The 19,150-nt window shown below is 35.7% G+C and overlaps 1 protein-coding gene across 4 annotated transcripts; it reads left to right on the forward strand.

The window, feature by feature from the left end:
• The first annotated feature begins 11,537 nt into the window (after nt 1–11,537).
• On the forward strand, nt 11,538–18,263 carry LOC127155497 (transcription initiation factor TFIID subunit 3-like). 4 transcript variants are annotated; one of them, XM_051097725.1, is made up of 4 exons: nt 11,547–11,595; nt 11,908–11,946; nt 16,071–16,129; nt 16,994–18,263. In XM_051097725.1, the coding sequence occupies exons 2-4, from the start codon at nt 11,924–11,926 to the stop codon at nt 17,662–17,664; spliced, it is 753 nt and encodes a 250-aa protein (XP_050953682.1). In that variant the 5' UTR covers nt 11,547–11,595; nt 11,908–11,923; the 3' UTR covers nt 17,665–18,263. The 4 variants fall into 4 exon arrangements, with proteins under 4 accessions (XP_050953680.1, XP_050953682.1, XP_050953683.1 ...); XM_051097726.1 differs by having other exon boundaries at nt 16,074–16,129; XM_051097723.1 differs by having other exon boundaries at nt 11,538–11,595; nt 16,071–18,263.
• The last annotated feature ends 887 nt before the right edge of the window (nt 18,264–19,150 follow it).

Genomic DNA, 19,150 nt, shown 5'->3' on the forward strand with positions numbered 1-19,150 from the left:
ATATGAGTATTAGGACATTGTGTGTGTTTTGAGTATAAGGATGATTCTCATATTTTCAAAATGTGTACCAGCAGACAAAAATCAGTTGCAATAATGTGAACGTTAAAATATGCAGCCATGACCATTGCTGTTTTTATTTGTTATAGTTTACTAGCATCTGACTGTAGTATTAGACATAAATAAACATACAATGCAAAAATATCTTGTTTTGATTAAAACTAGTTTTGATGAAAATATGGCTGAGGATGAAACACCTGAAGAAATCTGTCTCTCTCCAATAACATCTGTGAAATTTATCACCAAGGACTATGGTTTCATCTAAAAATATTCTATACTGTTCTACTTGAGAAAAAAAAAGTCACCTACATGGTCTGAGGGTGAGTAAAATAACAGCAGTTTTCTTTTGTTGTTGTTGTTGTTGTTGTTTCTGGGTGAACTATCCCTTTAAGTTCTTTCTTCTGTTCCAAAAATGTGACTTTCTTTTTATAACTGAATGTCAAAAGGTGATACAGATTACAAAATGTCAAATACTACTGTAATATTCTATAGGAATTTTAGTTTATTTAGTACAATTCCAAGAGGACTTTCTTTTGACTGTTCATTTTTTGGCACTGTTTCATTGCTGATCTAAATTCCTGTAAACCTAGACATTTCTTTCTGGACTATATCATTCCAAATAACACATCTTCTCATAAAGATCATGATAAATCCAATTCGGCAGAGTCATAAAGATGAAAAACAATTTGCTTTAAAGTAATAACCTGTTCTGTCATTACGTCATCTGACATCAGCTTGTCACTTTCATGTCAACATGTTGAGTGGGGGGAAGGGGTTGAAGAGTAAACATAAAAATTACTCCTTTTTTAAAGAAAAATATTAACCAGTGATTTATTAAACAAATTGTTGCTTTGTCTTTAAATAAAATAAATTATAATTACATTTTTCTTAAGGGGTGCCCATTTTATACATGTTGATATGATTCTTTAGGGTCTTAATTAAAAGTCTATAACATGTTTTGGTTAAAATTTCTCAATGGTATGTTAAAAAAAAAACCTTAAAATTAGCTCTGTTCACAGCAACCCGATTTGTTGCATGTTTCTTTAAATGCTAATGAGCTCTGCTCTAATGAGCTGCATTTAGCCACAAAGCTTGCTAACTAGCACATTATTAGAAAGGGTGATTTGCAAAAATTCTTAAAATCCCTTATACTCACTTCTTCTCGAAGCGGCAATGTGTATGTGTATGCATTATTATTGCAATAATCCATGGACTACACAATCACTTGTTGTAATTGTTTCTTTTATTTACAGTTTTTCTCAGCTGACACATTTGTGTTTTTAATATATATTTTTTGGTTGATTGATCAAAACAAATTACATACTTTTTTTTTTTTTTTAACAGTATACATATTTTTCTAAATAATGTTTGATTATTATGAGAAAAATTGCTTGTTAAATTGCTCACACAGCAGACAACACTTTATTATACAAGATGCAAACACCAAACAAAAACATTATATCATGAAGAAGACTAATGAATTACACTCGCTACAAACACAGGACAGTTTTTAAACTATGTTTTGTTTCATGTATACATTCAAATATGTCTAAGTCTTCATGTAAAGTACTTATGGAAAGTATATGTATAATTATTTCACTCAATTTTTCATTATTCTCCATGTGTTATTTTTGTTATTTGGCAGATTATTACTATGGTTTTATTAGTTGGAATAATTTAGCAAACAATCCTTTATTTTCTTCCTGTGCTCTTCTCTTCAGTTCCTCAAGTTTCAGGACTCTTTCCTGTTTCCCAGTTTCTTTCATCTTCTCAATCATGAAGTCGAGATGTTGGATCGAGGACATGGATGTCGATTTTAATGCCCTCTCCATTAATTTCTCGAAACACTGATAACACTCTTCCACAAGCCTGATCTTCTCTTCCTCTTCCTGTTCTATATCATTTTCTAATTTGGCCTCTAAATTCTTTTTCTCTGCAAATTCAGTCTCAAATTTCTTTTTCAGATCCTCTTCTGTTTTTGTGACCCTTTTTGTCCTAATCTTATACATGTAATCATCTTTTGTATGAAGATCGCAGTGACACTTCTTGGAGCAGACTGTACACTTTTCATCCTTGCCCATCACACTACACTTTGAGAGATTACTGACCCACCAGCATCCTGGATAGTGGCAGTTCTCCTTACAGACTTTGCAGCGCGTCACCTGTTTGCTCCAGTGCCACCATGATGAGTCTATCCTGACCAGTTCTTTGTAGGTTTCATCAGCTTCATATTCAAAGTTATTGTGTTTTTCTCTGGATTTTTCACAGTTCATTACAGCTTCTTTTGTTTGCTCCAGCTCTTTTTTTTTCTAAATTCTGCCAGTTTAATTCTGTCCTTTAAATTGTTGACATTGGCATCCAGCTGTTTTCGGACTCTAAGCACACCTTCAGTCATGTTTAAGCTTTTGCTGGTTATCCCATTTAGATAGGAAAATAACTTCTGGAAGTTTTCAATTCCACTATCCCATGAGTCTTTGTAAACCTCTCTGTCTTCCTCATCATAGGAATCACTTTGAGAGTTGTTAAATTTAAAATAAACAGGCTGACCATCTGTTGTTTTTGCACATGGAATTTTGGCTACTTTGATACAATTGAGGGCTTTTTTCGGAACAGTTTTATCAGCATTTGTGATGAGTATAGTGATGTGTTTTTCTATGTCCTGTCCAAATAATGACAGAACTTAATCCAAAATATACAGCTGTCCTGACGGGTCCAGTGGCAGGCGCACATGGCGGTGGCAGGTGGAGTGGCAGGCGCACATAGCAGTGGCAGGTCTTTGTGGCAGCTGCCCCTGCCACGCAAAGATTTTACTCTCTACTCTCGCCTACATTTCAGGGGAGGCGAGGCGCATCTCGGGACGTGACACTCATTCATGAACAGCTGACAGTAGTGATGGGCAAATGAAGCCTCGTATGCACTGACATTTCATCTGACTGTTTCGGGAAAACATTCAAAGCTTCTAGTGTGTCGAAAACAGCGCGATCTGGTGGTTAGTAAAAAATAAAGCAGCCAGAAGCATGTGAAAGAAACACCGTCGGACGAAACATTCACCACACATTCCACAGATCGACTCATGTTACATGCACAATATATGTCTAAAAGTGTGTGTGTTTGTTTGTTTGTTGAATTTCTGTCTTAGTCAGATAAATTCATTTACCCGTTAAACTGTGGCATTAAATGCTAGTACGAATATGATGTAATAGAAGAATAATGTACACATAAAGTGCATATGGCAAATATTTAACTTCCTGAAATAAATTGTATTTTTCATATTACTTGTATGGCTGGGTATTTAAAAATATAAATTAATAAGTTCGAACCGACACAGTGAATCTCGCACGAGACTGGAAAGAAAGTGATGCTTTTTTTGTCACTGGTTTCGTGATTTCTGTGTTAACAACACAAGCCTCTAATCGAAGCTTCACCTGGCACGCCCCTTAACACAAGCTCCGATGCCTCGGTTCAGATATCACATCACTAGTTAACAGTCATTGAAGATTTAACGATCCAAACTTGCTAACAATGTGGGAGCACAGCTTCGAACAACACGTTATCCCTGAGCACCGTAACGACATCTCTCATAAAGGTTTGCAACTTTACAAAGTAAAAAATGATCCGAAAATCACGTGGCCTCTCGCTAAGTAGCACACAAAATACCATTGGTATACTACTACTGCCGCCTCACCGGAAGTTGTACCCACGTTCTTTTCTACAGTACCACCCCTGGGAAACAGGTGGATATGTTTGATGGTTGCGCCGGTGCCGTCCCCCCACCCCAGATGCCAGTTCATACGCGAGAGCATGTCAGGGGAGGCGCGCTGATTGGTAAAATAATTATTATTGATAACTAGTTTGAATCACTACATTATAACGAATACAATACCAGGGCACCACTAAGCAGACAGCCAGGGAGCAGAAACGCGTCATGTACCATTAAATGTCACACAATCGTTTTATGCATCGGTGTAGAGATTTATTTTATTTCACTACTGAAATTCTCAACGAAATACTTAACTGAATACCTAACTAAAACACATTTTTAATATTTCTATATTTTCTATATTTTCTGTTTCATATAGGTTGGTGTGACTAAACTGTAAGTGGGAGTAGTTAAGAAAAAAAAAACACATTGCAGCCAGCTGAGATGATGACCCACCAGGCTGGAGGAGATGGTCAGCTACACTGAAGGCTGGAGGAGATGGTCGACTTCACAAAACACCACTCGGTGCCACAAACTGAATGTAACTTGTGTGTACACAGAAGAAAACTGACTGCTTTTCATGTCAGACATAAGGGAAATTCATCATTTTAAATACTTCTGTTAACTTCATGCACCTCAGATTGGATCTGCATCACACAAACACTGTTTTATACAACTGTTACAGGCACAAAATTATTCCTCATTAGTTTGTCTTCCTCATGTTAGTTTCCTTTGGACACAGTATAGCAATGACTGACTGCTTTGAGATTTCCACAGAGAAACCATTCAGTGTAAAAGTGTGTGCCAGAATGTGTTCTACCTACAAGCACTATTAAGTATTTTACAGATCATCTAGCACTTCTAAGAATCCATGTAGAAAGGGTCATCAGAAATGTTTGGCAAAGGCATCGCATCATCATATTTTTATTATTAATAATATTATTAATTTATTCAACTTTCTTTGTAGTACTTGCACTGTGTCCACTTAAGAAAACAGTATGTTGATGTTCATCATGCTTGTCACATCTTCTGTTATGCATTTTGAAGATGATTTTTATCACAGTGTTGCATTTATAATAAAGTATGTATAAAGACATTTTCATAAATGTGTTTTTGATTGACTCAAATCAGTACTTGTTATCAGCCAAATGAAGTACTGAAAATGTTGAACAAACGGTAAAGTTTAATGGTATCGACTCACATGACGTAATTACAATTGTGCAAATTATGTGTGCAAATCAAAGGTAGACAAAAACAGAACATATAATCAAGTGTAAGTAAATAATATACATTTTTATATATTGAGGAGGCCTTAAGATCTGCGGAGTGCTTACAACCTCGTTCGTATTTGTGAGGGAGACGAGTGGAAGACGGCCTTTATTACACCCACGGGGCACTACGAATACCGGGTACCTCCGGGCATACTGCCAAGATGACCAACACAGCTGGAGCAGGTTCCTCTGAGTACGCACAAAACTCCCTCCGCCAAGATACCACCGGCCTAACACCTTTCCAGTGCGTACTCGGATACCAGCCTCCGCTGTTCCCCTGGACGGAGGAACCCTCTAATGTTCCAGCTGCCGACCACTGGTTTTAAGAAAGCGAGAGAGTGTGGGACACAGCTCATCAGCATCTACAGCGGGCAGTACGTCGACATAAGAGCTTCGCTGACGCCAGGAGGACAGCTGCACCCTACTACCAACCAGGGGATCTAGTCTGGCTCTCCACCCATGACCTGAGACTACGTCTGCCCTGCTGTAAGCTGAGTCCTCGCTATATTGGTCCGTTTCGCATCCTGAGGCAGATCAACGATGTGAGATTCCAGCTTCAGCTCCCACCCAGGTATCGCATTCATCCCAACTTTCACGTCTCCCTACTAAAACCCTTCTCTCCCTCTGCCACAGAAGCCCCTGGAGCTGAAGCTAAGCCCCCTCCTCCGGAAGTGTTGGACCAACCCTCAGTCTTTACAGTGCAGGAGATCCTGGACTCACGACGTCGAGGGGGTCGCCTGGGATATCTCGTGGACTGGGAGGGGTACGGCCCGAAGGAGAGATCATGGGTGAATAGAGATGATGTCCTGGATCCATTACTCTTGCTGGAATTCCACCGCAGCCACCCAAATCGACCATCCCCTCACAGTCGCGGTCGTCCTCAACATCGTGTTAGGGCGTCGGGAGCTGCCCCTGGAGGAGGGGGTAATGTCAGGCATTCACCACAGCCACCTCCATCAGCCACGTCACCTACAGCACTGCCCACTCGTTCTGCCTCACCGGAGTTCTGATCACGCACACCTGAATCTCATTACCACTCCCTATAAACAGACTCCTTTCATTCAGTCTTCGTCTGGTCTACCGTTCACTTCCCCTACGCTAGCTCCAGACCTCATGCTTCTCCGATTCTCCAGTGTGTGCAACAACTTCTCTGCTCTGCTTCTCGGACTGCTCATCAAACCTCACAACAAGGACTGTCAGATAAGCTACTTCACAGCCATTACTTCCTGCATTCTGTTCACCTTAAAAACTGTTAATAAACATTCAAGTTACTCTGATTACTCCTGTTTCTGGTCTCATCCCTGTGCAAATGTGACAGTTAGTTTCTTAATTTTCATAGTTTTGAGGTGTGATGATGCAAAATTACAAAGATAATGGAAAGAATTTTGTAAGCTGAAAAGCAGTAAGAAGAGAAACAAAATCAAATATCAAAGCAAGCCATGCTATTTTGGAAGTTCATCCATCTATTTACTCTCCAAACCACTTATCCTCTGTAGGGTTGTGGGGGCTAAAACCTATCCCAGCATCTTGAGCCACAAGTCCTGTCAGGGTCCTGCCCTGAATACTGTCTTTGTGTGTGTTTGTCGAGTCTGTTCCTACCCTGTTTCCTGAGTCCTTCCTGGTCGCTACTTCCTCTGGCCTGACAGTCATCCTGGTGCTTCTCCCAGTGCCAAATATTTCTGTGATCAAAGTTTTTTAGTAGAGCTGCAAATAACACACTTTCAGTTTGTTGCTCACACAAAGCTTGTTTGTTCACCAGAGCACCGAATGAGGCACACAGATATGACTGAACAAATGAAGCCATTACTGCTGCTTAAGAACAAAGGAAATGCGAATAGAAAGGATACAAATGGTAACGGCGTTTTCAATCATAATCTTTATTTTTGGCACAACATAGCAAAGTAGGAAATGATTGTTTCTGTGCACTTTCTCAAAACATGCTCACTTATTAGACAGGTGGGTGACAGGCAGGCCATCTTTTGCAACAAATAGGCTATTCGAACACATTTGACCACTTGAGCATCTAGTCTGCTGAAGCAATCTGGAAGTGGTTGAAAATGAACAGGAACATTTTAGACCCCATTTACATCTTATAGAAGTTCACTTCCATAACAAAAGTTTTCAGATAATTTACTCACCCCCTTGTCATCCAAGATGATTATGATTTTTGAGGAAAACATTTCAGAATTTCTCTCCATATAGTGGACTTCAATGGTGCCCATGAGTTTGAACTTCCAAAATGCAGTTTAAACGCACCTTCAAAAGGCTCTAAATGATCCCAGCTGGGGAAGAAGGGTCTTATCTAGCCAAATGATCAGTCATTTTCTGAAAAAAATTACAATTAGGAGAGCTGGCGATTTCCAGCAACAAGATCGGCATCAACCGATCTACAGCAACCACTGGCAACCAGATGGAGCGTGTCCAGCAACTTGACAAAGTTCAGAATGCCTCAGCTTTATGCAAATGAAGAGTGACATTTGGGAGCGACAGCCAATAGGAAAGAAGGCAGTAGAGCTCATGTGATTGTTTTCCTCTCAGCCGTAGATAAATATACGCAATGGAAAAAAATAGGCTCTTTTTTTTTACATAAAATGTATCCACTGTGTTTCACATTATTTAGCAGTTATTTATTATTATTATTATTATTATTATTATTATTATTATTATATTTAACATTTAAAATTGACTTTATTAAACATTTCTTGTTTGTGCAGTCTTTACGTATTTGGTAAAAAGTCTGATAGCTTAAATGTTATCATTTTGACTATGATTTCGATTTATGCTTGAAAATATTTGTTGTATTTTAATGAATACATAAGAAAACTTTCCTGTTTTGTCTATTTCTTTGTACCTGTGTTTTTTGTTAGTCTTATGTAACTTTATTGCTTTGAGTTGATTAACTTAAAACATTTAAGGCAATCTGAAATCTCAAACCATTTAAGTTGCTATATAGTTGATAAGACTTGTATAGTTGATAAGAGTAGATTTGTTACCTGGATTTAAACTGACTGAGTGGAATAAACTCAACATTTTTAAGTTAAGTTTACTCTACTAATTGACTAAGCTAACACTAAAAAAATAAGTTAATTTAACTCAATATAAAAAAATGTATAGTACTCATATTTATTGGTTTTAAAACTTAAATGATTTAAGGCTATTGGTTTACTCAAATGGTTTGAGTCACTGTAAATTGTCGGGTTTTACAGTGTAGGAGTGAAGTGTTGGTAAACTTAAAAATATTAATAGAACTTTTACATGTTCTTCTTAATTTTTCAATTTCAATGTTACATTTAACAAATATTCTTTAAAACCAACAACCCAGCTATATGCTGGAGTTTTGAAGACAACCCCCCAAAGCAACTAACACCCCAAAGGGGCTTAGTTGCCAGGGTGACCATCTGATATCACAGGTTTTATCAATATCTCAGCTTATTTATTTCAAATAATAGTTTATCAAAACATATTTGTTTTTTTCATGGTAGTTGTTAAGATTTCTTGAGAGTTTATTATCATTATTATTATATTTTTACAATATGTCAAGGTGGCCCATAGCTCCGTTGTTTTTTTTTTTTTTGTTTGTTTGTTTGTTTGTTTGTTTGTTTGTTTGTTTTTCCCCTTTCTTCTCTGCTCATATTTTAATATTCATTTGTCTGTATAATGAGTGTGTTGTAGGTCTGTGTTTTATTGGTTGTTTTCTCCCCTCTGTTTCTCCACATCTGGACCAATCAGACATACAGTTATTTGTTACATTTAACAAATATTCTTTAAAACCAACAACCCAGCTATATGCTGGAGTTTTGAAGACAACCCCCCAAAGCAACTAACACCCCAAAGGGGCTTAGTTGCCAGGGTGACCATCTGATATCACAGGTTTTATTGCTTCAAGGAATGCAAACGGAGCACACTACATTTCTCTATAGGAAAGACGCAATGCCTATAGAAATGGACTCTTTCCTATTCATTGACAGACAAACCTTTCTTTGACCTTCCTATCACACATAGCCCAGGTCATTGTGTACAGTACTACTGCATTGTATTTTAATTTTGTCTGTTGTATTTGTATTTGTCTTTCTACTGTTTTATGCATGCGTTATGATAGATGACTAGTTGTATAAACCACCTATGTCATGTTTGGTTTCTTTGAATTCGTATTTTGATGATCTAAAAGATGGTGTAAATTAGATGTTGATACCTATGCAACATATTAGTGTTTAAGAAACCTTAGTAGTTTTTGCATCAACACCCAATCGAATTACATATGCAAAATACCATGCTCACAGACAAGAGTCACAGAGTCGTAAACTTTCCCTCCAAAGGCGAAAGTTACCATTGGTTCATGGACCTCCTGGAGGCACAGCCTCCAGAGAGTTTAAAGGCATCGACCGATCTCTCTCCCTCTCTCTTCACTCTCTTCACTCGTCTGCAACATCTTCTGATTGCTGCCCGTGTGGAGGAACCCACGGGGAGCCTGAGCCGGCACAGGGCATGCCTGGCGGGCCTGACAGGCCCAACATACAGAACTGTGGCTCTCGACCACAAAGAGCCAGACAGTTCCACTTAACCCCAGAATTCATCTTCATGACTCACCTCAGTCAGTCAGTGGTTCTTGGAAAACCTAAGAAGATGAGTTAGAACTCTTCAGGACTTCCCTAAGCGTGCCTTGCAGCCTTGTCTTTCCATTCCCCAAGGATCACAGGACTTCAGCTGGGTCCCTCTCAGCTCTTGGTTCTTCTTCACATTTCACATGGGAAGAAACTCCCAGTCACCATCGAGTCAGAACATCTTTGGAGTTCATCACTCTTCAGACCCGGAAGAACGTGATTACAATTCCAAAACCACCACAGCTCCAAACCATCAAGACTTTCACCTGAGACTGCATTTGGACACTTGTTAAACGACCAAGGCAATCGTACATTTAACTAAACAAAACAGAGGTTTAGTATAAGCTGTAGACAGCACTTATGGTTTACTGGTGGTTAACTGACTCTTTTCAGAGCTTCATTTCCTTGTCTCTCTCTAACTGCTTCTCACTGACCCTTGCCCCATGTATGAGTGATTTCATGTTTGTTTGTTTAGATTAGTTATGTGTTAGTCCTTCGTTAATAAAACTCTTGTGCATAAATTACATGAGTGTTTGATTCTGGTTCTACCTTGCAAATTAATGTCCCTTTACGATTCCAATTCGAGCTACATGCTCTAATGCAATGGTACTTTAAGAAAGTTATTTTCTGTGGCCAAGAAAATATCATTTCTTAGAGTTGATATAAAAATTAAACTGAATGTTCGCTGGGCGAACAGATTAGTTGATGGAAAATTAATTCTGCTACAGTTACTACTGGCAGCTGATATAAATAATTGTAATTAATCATAATTAATTGTAATTATTTATATACATTTCCCTTTGAGCTAAAATCGCGACACCTCTTCCCACCCTCTTCACTCCCACTTTTCCACAGCTTTACATGCCCATTTCTGGAGTCTTTTTCAAATCTGAGGTGTGAACAACCAGTGCTAAAACAGGGGGGTTTCATGACACTTCAGGGATCCCAATTCTTGGTCATTACCAACGTGACGTAGAGAGTAACCAGCTAAAAGGGTACGTCTCAGTTCCGTATGTGAGCCTCGTTCCCTGAAAGAGGGAACAGGGACGTCACGTCTTGTTGCCACAGCTGCTGTACCACTACTGAGCAGCTCAGCTCCTCAGTGAAAATGTGAGTATGCATTGCACTTGCTGCCTCTACACTCTACACTAAAATAAAGGTGCTTTATGATGCCATAGAAGAACCTTTTTGTCTAAATGTTTCCATAAAGAACCTTTAACATCTGAAGAACTTTTCTGTCTCACAAAAGGTTCTTTTTGGCAAATAAGGTTCTTCAGATTATAAAAAGGTAAGCAAGAAATGGTTCGTTATAAAACCTCTGACTGAATGATTCTTTGTGGAACCAAAATGGTTCTTCCATGGCATAACTTGAAGAACCTTCTGAAGCACCTTTATTTTTAAGAGTGTAAGCGAGATCCCAGTTCATCGGACAACATGACGTCTCCGTTCCTTCCTTCAGGGAACGAGGGTTACATACAGAACAGAGACGTTATATCTGATCAAATGCACATTATTTGCTTGGTTTGAACAGCAGTCAGCACACATTTTTCTCTATTTGCTTTTCTGTTTCTGCCACTAGATGGACATCCTGAGGTAACTAGGAATTACAGAAGCTTCAGTCTGGATCAAACCTTTTGAAGAACTGAGATGATCGAACACCTGAGATACGATGATGCCGACAGGGGCAAAATTGCTCAAAAAGTTGCCCCGTGTATCATCAGCCTTAGTCTATATATTTTATGTAACTGTCCCCTTTTTATTTCCTCTTATTGCATCATTGCCAAAAAAAAAAAAAAAAAAAAAAAAAAAAAAAAAACACAGAGGTTTCTTGTAAATCACATGATCTTCAGAAGGTGGGCATTTTCAGAGTATAAATACACATCCTGATCTGGTTTTCTGAAACGTTATCAGGTTTACCTGGAGAAAGAGAAGAAGTTACTGAGTTACAGAGTAAGGAGAGGTTACTGTAAGTATACATATTTTGTGACTCTGTCTTATACTCTGAGTAATTTAGTAAGTATCTGTGAGAATAAAGATGCGGTACATATATTCATGCTGTAAAAAATATAGAATTTTAAGTGAATCATTCAAGTCAGATCAAGTGTTAATCTGCATCTGAATGCCACTTTGTTTGTACTGAAGTTATGTAAACTGCATTTGCGTATTTTTTTAAACCACCTACCTGGATGTTTCTTGTAAACCTGGATTAGCTGGTTTAGGTATGTTAAACCCCTGTCATTTAATGAATTAGTGTGATGTGAATGTCTTTCTTTATTAGGACTTCAACTTGAAACATGGCAGATTCTCACTCTGAGAGGTAGGGATACTTTTGTATGGAATATAATTTTGGTCTATCACCAAAACATTATATTCAATGAATATAAATAGACATATTATTTACAAAAAATAAAAAAAATAAAAATAAAAAAAAAGCCTTTTGATGATCTGTTGGGTCTACTACACACACATACAGGTGCATCTCAAAAAAATTTGAATATCATGAAAAAGTTCATTTTTTTATTGTAACGTATTTTAAAAAAATGAAACTTTCACATATTCTAGATTAATTACATGTAAAGTAAAACATTTCAAAGTTTTTGTTGTTTTAATGTTGATGATTGGAGCTTACAGCTCATGAAAGTCAAAAATCCAGTATCTAAGATCTAAGTTTCCTAAGATCAATCAAAAAACAGATTTGCAAAACAGAAAAGTTCAAGTTCTTTCAAGTATGTTCATTTATGTACTTAGTATTTGGTCAACCACAGTAATATCATGGTCAGCAAACCAAAACTTTAGAAATGTTTTACTTTACATGTAATGAATCTAGAATATATGAACGTTTCAGTTTTTTAAATAAGTAACAATAAAAAAAATGAACTTTTTCATGATATTCTAATTATTTGAGATGCACCTGTACACACACAAAAACTGGTAAGACTGTACAATAAGGTGTCATTTGTTAACAGTTAATGTATTACAGTTTTTCTCAAATGATTTGAAACATTTATCCAAACTCAGGTCACTGTTCTCAAAACAGTTAACAGTGAGCTGAACACTTTGTAATTGTCCTAAACAGATTCTACGTTTTCATTCATTTCATACATATTAAAAATCATGCAAATAATTTTCTCAAAACAATGTGCACAAAACTCTCAAATCTTTTCACAATAGTTAATGCAACCAACCAATACTTTAAAATATCTGAAAAAAGGTTTTACACAAATCACAGACATTTGTATATCATTTGTCCAAACACAACAAACAGAACTCTGTCATTTGTCATTCTATCAAATGAACATGGTATATTTTCGATTGGCCCTAAACTGATAACTATTTGGTTAATCATACACTCAACATAGGGATTGATTTTTCCTAATCGTTTACACATTTTTCACAATTGCTTTAAAGTAATAATTAAGGGGAAAGTATACAAACAGCAGAAACGAAAATGAAGCACTGCATTCAAAATATCATAAACACATCTCAAAAGCAAACAATGGTCATATGTTGAAATGCTCCTATGTACATTTCTTTACAACACTTTGTCTCTGCTCACCAAGACTGCATTTATTTGATCCAAAGTACAGCAAAACAGTATTTTTTTATTACAGTTTTTTTCAACTGCTCACACACAAAATTTTTACTTGTCACATAGTTTCTGAAATCTGACACTCAAACACCAGAACCTCACACCAGATCTGCAAAACCATATGCTAATTCTCTGCCTTTGACTCAGTTTCAATTTCACAAAACATTATTTGCAAAACACAACACACAGTTCTCTATGTAACACACAAAAATCTAACAGTAATTATCTTGATTTCCCTTTTCAAACACAACCAATCAAAATGCAATACTAATTCATCAGTGCCTCACACTAATTTCTCATTTGTGCAAGCACTCACTTATTTACTTAACACCAAACAATCATGGTTTTAGAATAGGCCTTGGAATAGGCTTTGGAATAATCACCTTTTTCGAAATTATGTTTGGTTTCTGTCCAACTACAAATGATTGATATACACTACCAGTCAAAAGTTTTTGACCAGTAAGATTTTTATTTATTTATTTATTTATTTTAATTTTTAATTATCTTCTGCTCACCAAGCCTGCATTTATGTGATCAAAAATACACCAAATGCAGTGATATTGTAAAATATTTTTATTATTTAAAATAACTGCTTTCTAGTTGAACATATTTTAAAATGTAATACATACAAAAAGCTAAATTTACAGCATCATTACTCCAGTCTTCAGTGTCACATGATCCATCAGAAATCATTCTAATATGCTTTACTTTATTACTATTATTATTATTATTATTATTATTATTATTATTATTATAAATATTTAAAACAGCTGAGTACATTTTTTAGGTTAGGATTCTTTGACAAATCGGAAATATAAAGATCACCATTTCTCTGAAATAAAAAGCTTTTGTAACATTATACATTATACCATTCAAAAGCTTGGGGTCAGTATTTATTTATTTATTTTTCCGGGGAAATAAATGATAGAAATGAATACTTTCATTTAGCGATTAAATTGATCAAAAGTGATGATAAATCAATTTATAATGTTACAAAAGATTTCTGTTTTAGATAAATGCTGTTCTTCTTTTTCTTCTAATAATAATAATAATAATGTTTTTTTGATGAGCAGATCAGAATATTAGAATGGTTTCTAAAGAATCATGTGACTGGAGTAATGATGCTGAAAATTCAGCAACAAAATAACAGTAATAAAATACATTTTAAAATATATTCAAATATAAAACAGTTATTTTAAATAGCAAAAATAACTGTTACTGTTACTGTTTTTGCTGTACTTTGGATCAAATAAACGCAAGTTTAAAAAAAAAAAAAAAAAAAAAAAAAAAACATTAAAAATTTTGACTGGTAGTGTACTTTTCTTTTGTACTGTGTATGAAATACTGTGAATGTTGCCAATGACTTTCAGTCTTGTACAGAAATGTACATATGAACTCATGAACGTAGAGCTTTAGGTTTTGAACAACTGTGTGTATATGATATGTCCAAAAATATAATATTGAGGCATAGATGTTTGCAACGTAAGACAAATGTTTGCTTTTGAGATGTGTTTATGATATTTTGAATGCAGTGCTTCATTTTGCAAGAGATGTAAGGCATTTAGCATTTTGTGTGTGCAATTCATGGATTTGTGTGTAAAGTTTTGAAAAATGGAGGCAAAGTTTTGAAAATATCACATCAATCTAACTTTATTTTTGTCACACTGTACAACAATAAAACTGTTTTTGTATTATAGTAAGGGCTAAGTTTAGGGTGGGGGTAGGTGTAAATGTTTAAAAAACACAATCCAATAGGTAGAACAATTCATTTCATTAATATAAGTTAGTTTCCGGTTGGAGCTGTATCCCTTTAGTCACAACCGCTCTGCCTGCATTCGTCACAGATTACGACATGCCGTGTTTCTGGTGAGGCATGTTTGAATGATGTGCGTGCCTTAACGGAATGAATAAGAAAAATAATCTGGATAATATTTGCTATATATATTATATATTATCATATCGATTAACAATTTAAATTCTGCTCTGCACATCACAAACCTACTGTATTCTGCCAGAGAGGACTGCGGCTGCAGTGCATTGTCATTTGGACTGCTTTTGACATTTTTGCAATAAGTAAATGATTGTGATTGCACTTATCTGTCTGTCATGTTTTTTATTTTACTGTACAGAGAGAGTTATGGTTAGGTTTAGAGGCAGAAGTGGGATTAGCGACTATAAAAACATTTTTATGCTATATTGTTACTAAAATGGTAATTTCTCTGCGTATTTTGGTCAGTTATATCCTTTTATATTCGCTATAAAATGGGTAGGTTTAGGTTTGCGGGTAGGTTAAGGGGGCTAAAAATCTGAATCGCTCATTGATAAAAGGATAAAAATGCATTTTCGCTATAAATTAGTTAGGTTTAGGTTTGGGGTAGGTTAAGGGGGCTAAAAATCTAAATCACTTCTTGATAGAATGATAAAAAGGCACTGACATCTTAATGATATAAAAAGACATGTGAATGTTTTTTAGCTAAAATATGTAGCGATTTGTACATTTTAAACATTGAAATACATCTAAATTGTACATTTTGGCATCAATAAAAACGTACAAAAATGTTCAAAGTTTTGTGCCTCTAAATGTTACGTATAAATACCTGCCTATAAACAGTGACACCAGGCTGAATAGTGCATTAGTAAATGCTAAATTAACATTAACTAAGATTTATAATAAATGCTGTAGAAGCATTGTTCATTCTTAGTTCATGTTAACTGAAGTAGTTATCTAATCTTAACTAATGAACCTTATTGTAAAGTGTTACCCAAAAACTGATGATGTATATTTATTGAACAACAATTACATACCTGTATTTTGAATAACAATATGTATTGTTTTTTTGTTTTTTTTTTAGTAGTTATGAAGAGTTGGTTGCTCCATTGAAAGATGAACTGAAGAAAATTCTTAGGAACAGTAAGTTTGTAAAAAAAGGACCCACTACGAAATTTATATTGAACACAACAGTTGTAACTGAAGAAGAATTACTGAGGAAAGAGAGACTAGGAGAGAAAATTGATGACAAACCTCATAAGGTCATATTGATGGTTGGAGAAACAGGAGCAGGGAAGACTGCTCTCATCAGTGCCATGACTAATTACATCATGGGTGTCAGATGGGAAGACAAAATTTGGCTGGAGGTAGTCGAGGTTTCTGAAAACCAAAATCACTCTCAAACAGACGCAGTGACTGTTTATGAAGTTTTTGCTCAGAACAGTCAGTTCTCTCTTACTGTTATTGACACACCTGGATTTGGCGATGCAGAAAATGTAGATAAAGACAAACTCATTCCTGAAGCTCTACAGCAGTTGTTCAGATCTGAAGATGGCATTCATGAAATTCATGCAGTGTGTCTCGTGCTGAAGGGTTCAGACACTCGCCTCCATGACAGACAGAAATATATTTTGGACGAAATTATGTCATTATTTGGCAAAGACATTGAAAAACATATCTTACTAGTCTTCACACACCAACCTTATAAAAGTCTCCCACAAAAAGTAATTAATTTCATTAAAGAAACCAAAATAAAATGTGCAAAAAAAAAGACTAATGAATATATTTGTTTTACATTTGACAACTGTCAGAGTGACATGTTCAGTGAAGAAGACAGAGAGAGTTACAAAGCATCATGGGATCATGGAATGAAAAATTTCGATCAGTTTTTCAATTATCTTAATGAGATAAACCCAAAAAGCTTAAATATGACAGAAGGTGTGCTTAGAGCCAGAAAACAACTGGATGCCAGTGTCAACAATTTAAAGGACAGAATTGTGTTTGCAGGATTGAAAAAACAAGAGCTGGAGCAAACAAAAACAGCTCTGGAGGAATGTGAAAAAGACAGAGAGAAAGAAAAAAACTTTGAATATGAAGTTGATGAACCTTACAAAGAAGAGGAACAGATAAAATCATCATGGTGGCACTTCAGCAAACAGGCGACCCGCTGCACTGACTGTCAGGAGAACTGCCACTATCCTGGATGCTGGTGGGTCAGTGATCTCTCATGGTGTAGTGTGATGACAGATGGAAAGTGTACAGTCTGCACTGCGAAGTGTCTTCATACTAAACATGTAAAAGATGACAAAATGTATACGATTAAAACAAGAAAGGTGAAAAGAACAAAAGCTGATCTGAAAAAGAAATATGAAAAGAAGCTTGAAAAGAACAAGAGTTTGTTGATCGGACTGGAGAATGAAATCAGACAGATAGATGCAGAAATGGTCAGACTTGTGGAAGAGTGTTATCAGTATTTGGACAAATTAATGGAGACAGCATTAAATTCTACATCCATGTCCTCTTTCCTACATCTGGACTTCATGATTGAGAAAGTGAAGGAAACTGGGAAAGAAGAAAGAGTTCAGAAACTTGAGGACCTTAAGAGAAGAGCTCAAGAGGAAAATAAGGGACTAATTGGAAAATTCTGCAGATTTTTTGGAAAGCAAAAACAATACTAAATAAAAACATAATAAATGTCCCATATATTGCTAAATATGAAAAATATCAAATGATATGATTCAGATGTGTCTGAAATACTTCCTTGTGCATGTCTGTCCAGCGCACATTTAACCTGTCCACCATTTCTTAGATAGTGACTGATTCATGTTTCTTCTCTTTCAGAATCTTCCATTGTTTGTTTGTTTAAAGTTTTCATGTCTTATTCATGTGCAGATTGCTGTGTGAATAATTTAACAAACTGTGTTCATAAACCTACAGGTACTAAGATGATGGTGACTGAGAATATGACATGCATTTGAGAATGTGAAATATTGTTTTGGGAAATTGTTTGTATTTACATCTCCATGATTTGTACTGCAGATCTCCAAAACCTGTATTGATTTAAAACAGCCTAAAACAATTTAGTTGTTTAGTTGTGCTGTAAAAGAATGCATGCTGTTGCATCACAGCACAATGTTGTGCATTTTGTATCAAACAAAGATGTATAATTGTTTTGTACATAATCAAATAACAATGTATACAATATTTTGGAAAATTGTTTAGATTCATTGAGCATATTAGTTTGGAGAACTGTTAAAATAATTTGAGAGAAACTGTAAATAAATAAGTACAACATCAAAAATGGTTTAGTCTATAGAGTACTGCAAAATTCATGGATGCACACATAAGCATTTTTTTTCCCAATAAACTGTGATTTCCAATATCAGTTAACATTAATTTTATATATAGTGAGTTATATAAATGCTTACAGCATAGTTACCAATCTGAGTAATTCAGTATCCATTGTTGTTTATCAAATTAATAATAACTCACACATGTGGTGTTTCTTAATGTGCTTTATAGAATTACACAGCAGTTGTTATTTTATTGGTTGGTTGCAACCACACTGTCAGAAAAAGGTACAGTTCTGTCGCTGGGGCAGTACCCTAAGGAACAAAGTGAAAAGGTACAAATATGTACTTTTAAAGTACTAATATGTAACTTTAAGGAGCCAATATGTACATTTAAGGTACCAATATGTACTTTCAAAGTACTAAAATGTACCTTTAAAGTACTAATATGTACTGTTTAGCGGTAGGTAAGGTACAAAGATGTACCTTTTCACTTTTGCACCTTAGGGTGCTGCCCCCAGTGACAGAACTGTACCTTTTTTTCTGAGAGTGCATTGTTACAGTAACCTTCAGTAGTATGTACATATGGATGATCAATTTGATCTATACACTGTTTCTTTTTCTTCTTCTTCTTCTTTTTCTTTTTTTTCTTTTTTCTTTTTGGTATAACGTAAGACTTTTTTTTAGATATGCAGATGACATTTTAGATGGTTCAGGCTTTTTATACCTTTCTTCTCGCCAGCTTGCGTTTCTATTCCAGTATTTAGTTTATCTTTTGTTCTATTTTGCTCGCTTTCTGGTTTCATTTACTAGTTTTCCTGTAAGTCACATGACTATAAGAACAAGGATGTGTTCCAGGTATAAATACATATCC

This window comes from Labeo rohita, chromosome 24, assembly GCF_022985175.1.
Source record: "Labeo rohita strain BAU-BD-2019 chromosome 24, IGBB_LRoh.1.0, whole genome shotgun sequence".
In the NCBI taxonomy this organism is placed as follows: domain Eukaryota; kingdom Metazoa; phylum Chordata; class Actinopteri; order Cypriniformes; family Cyprinidae; genus Labeo; species Labeo rohita.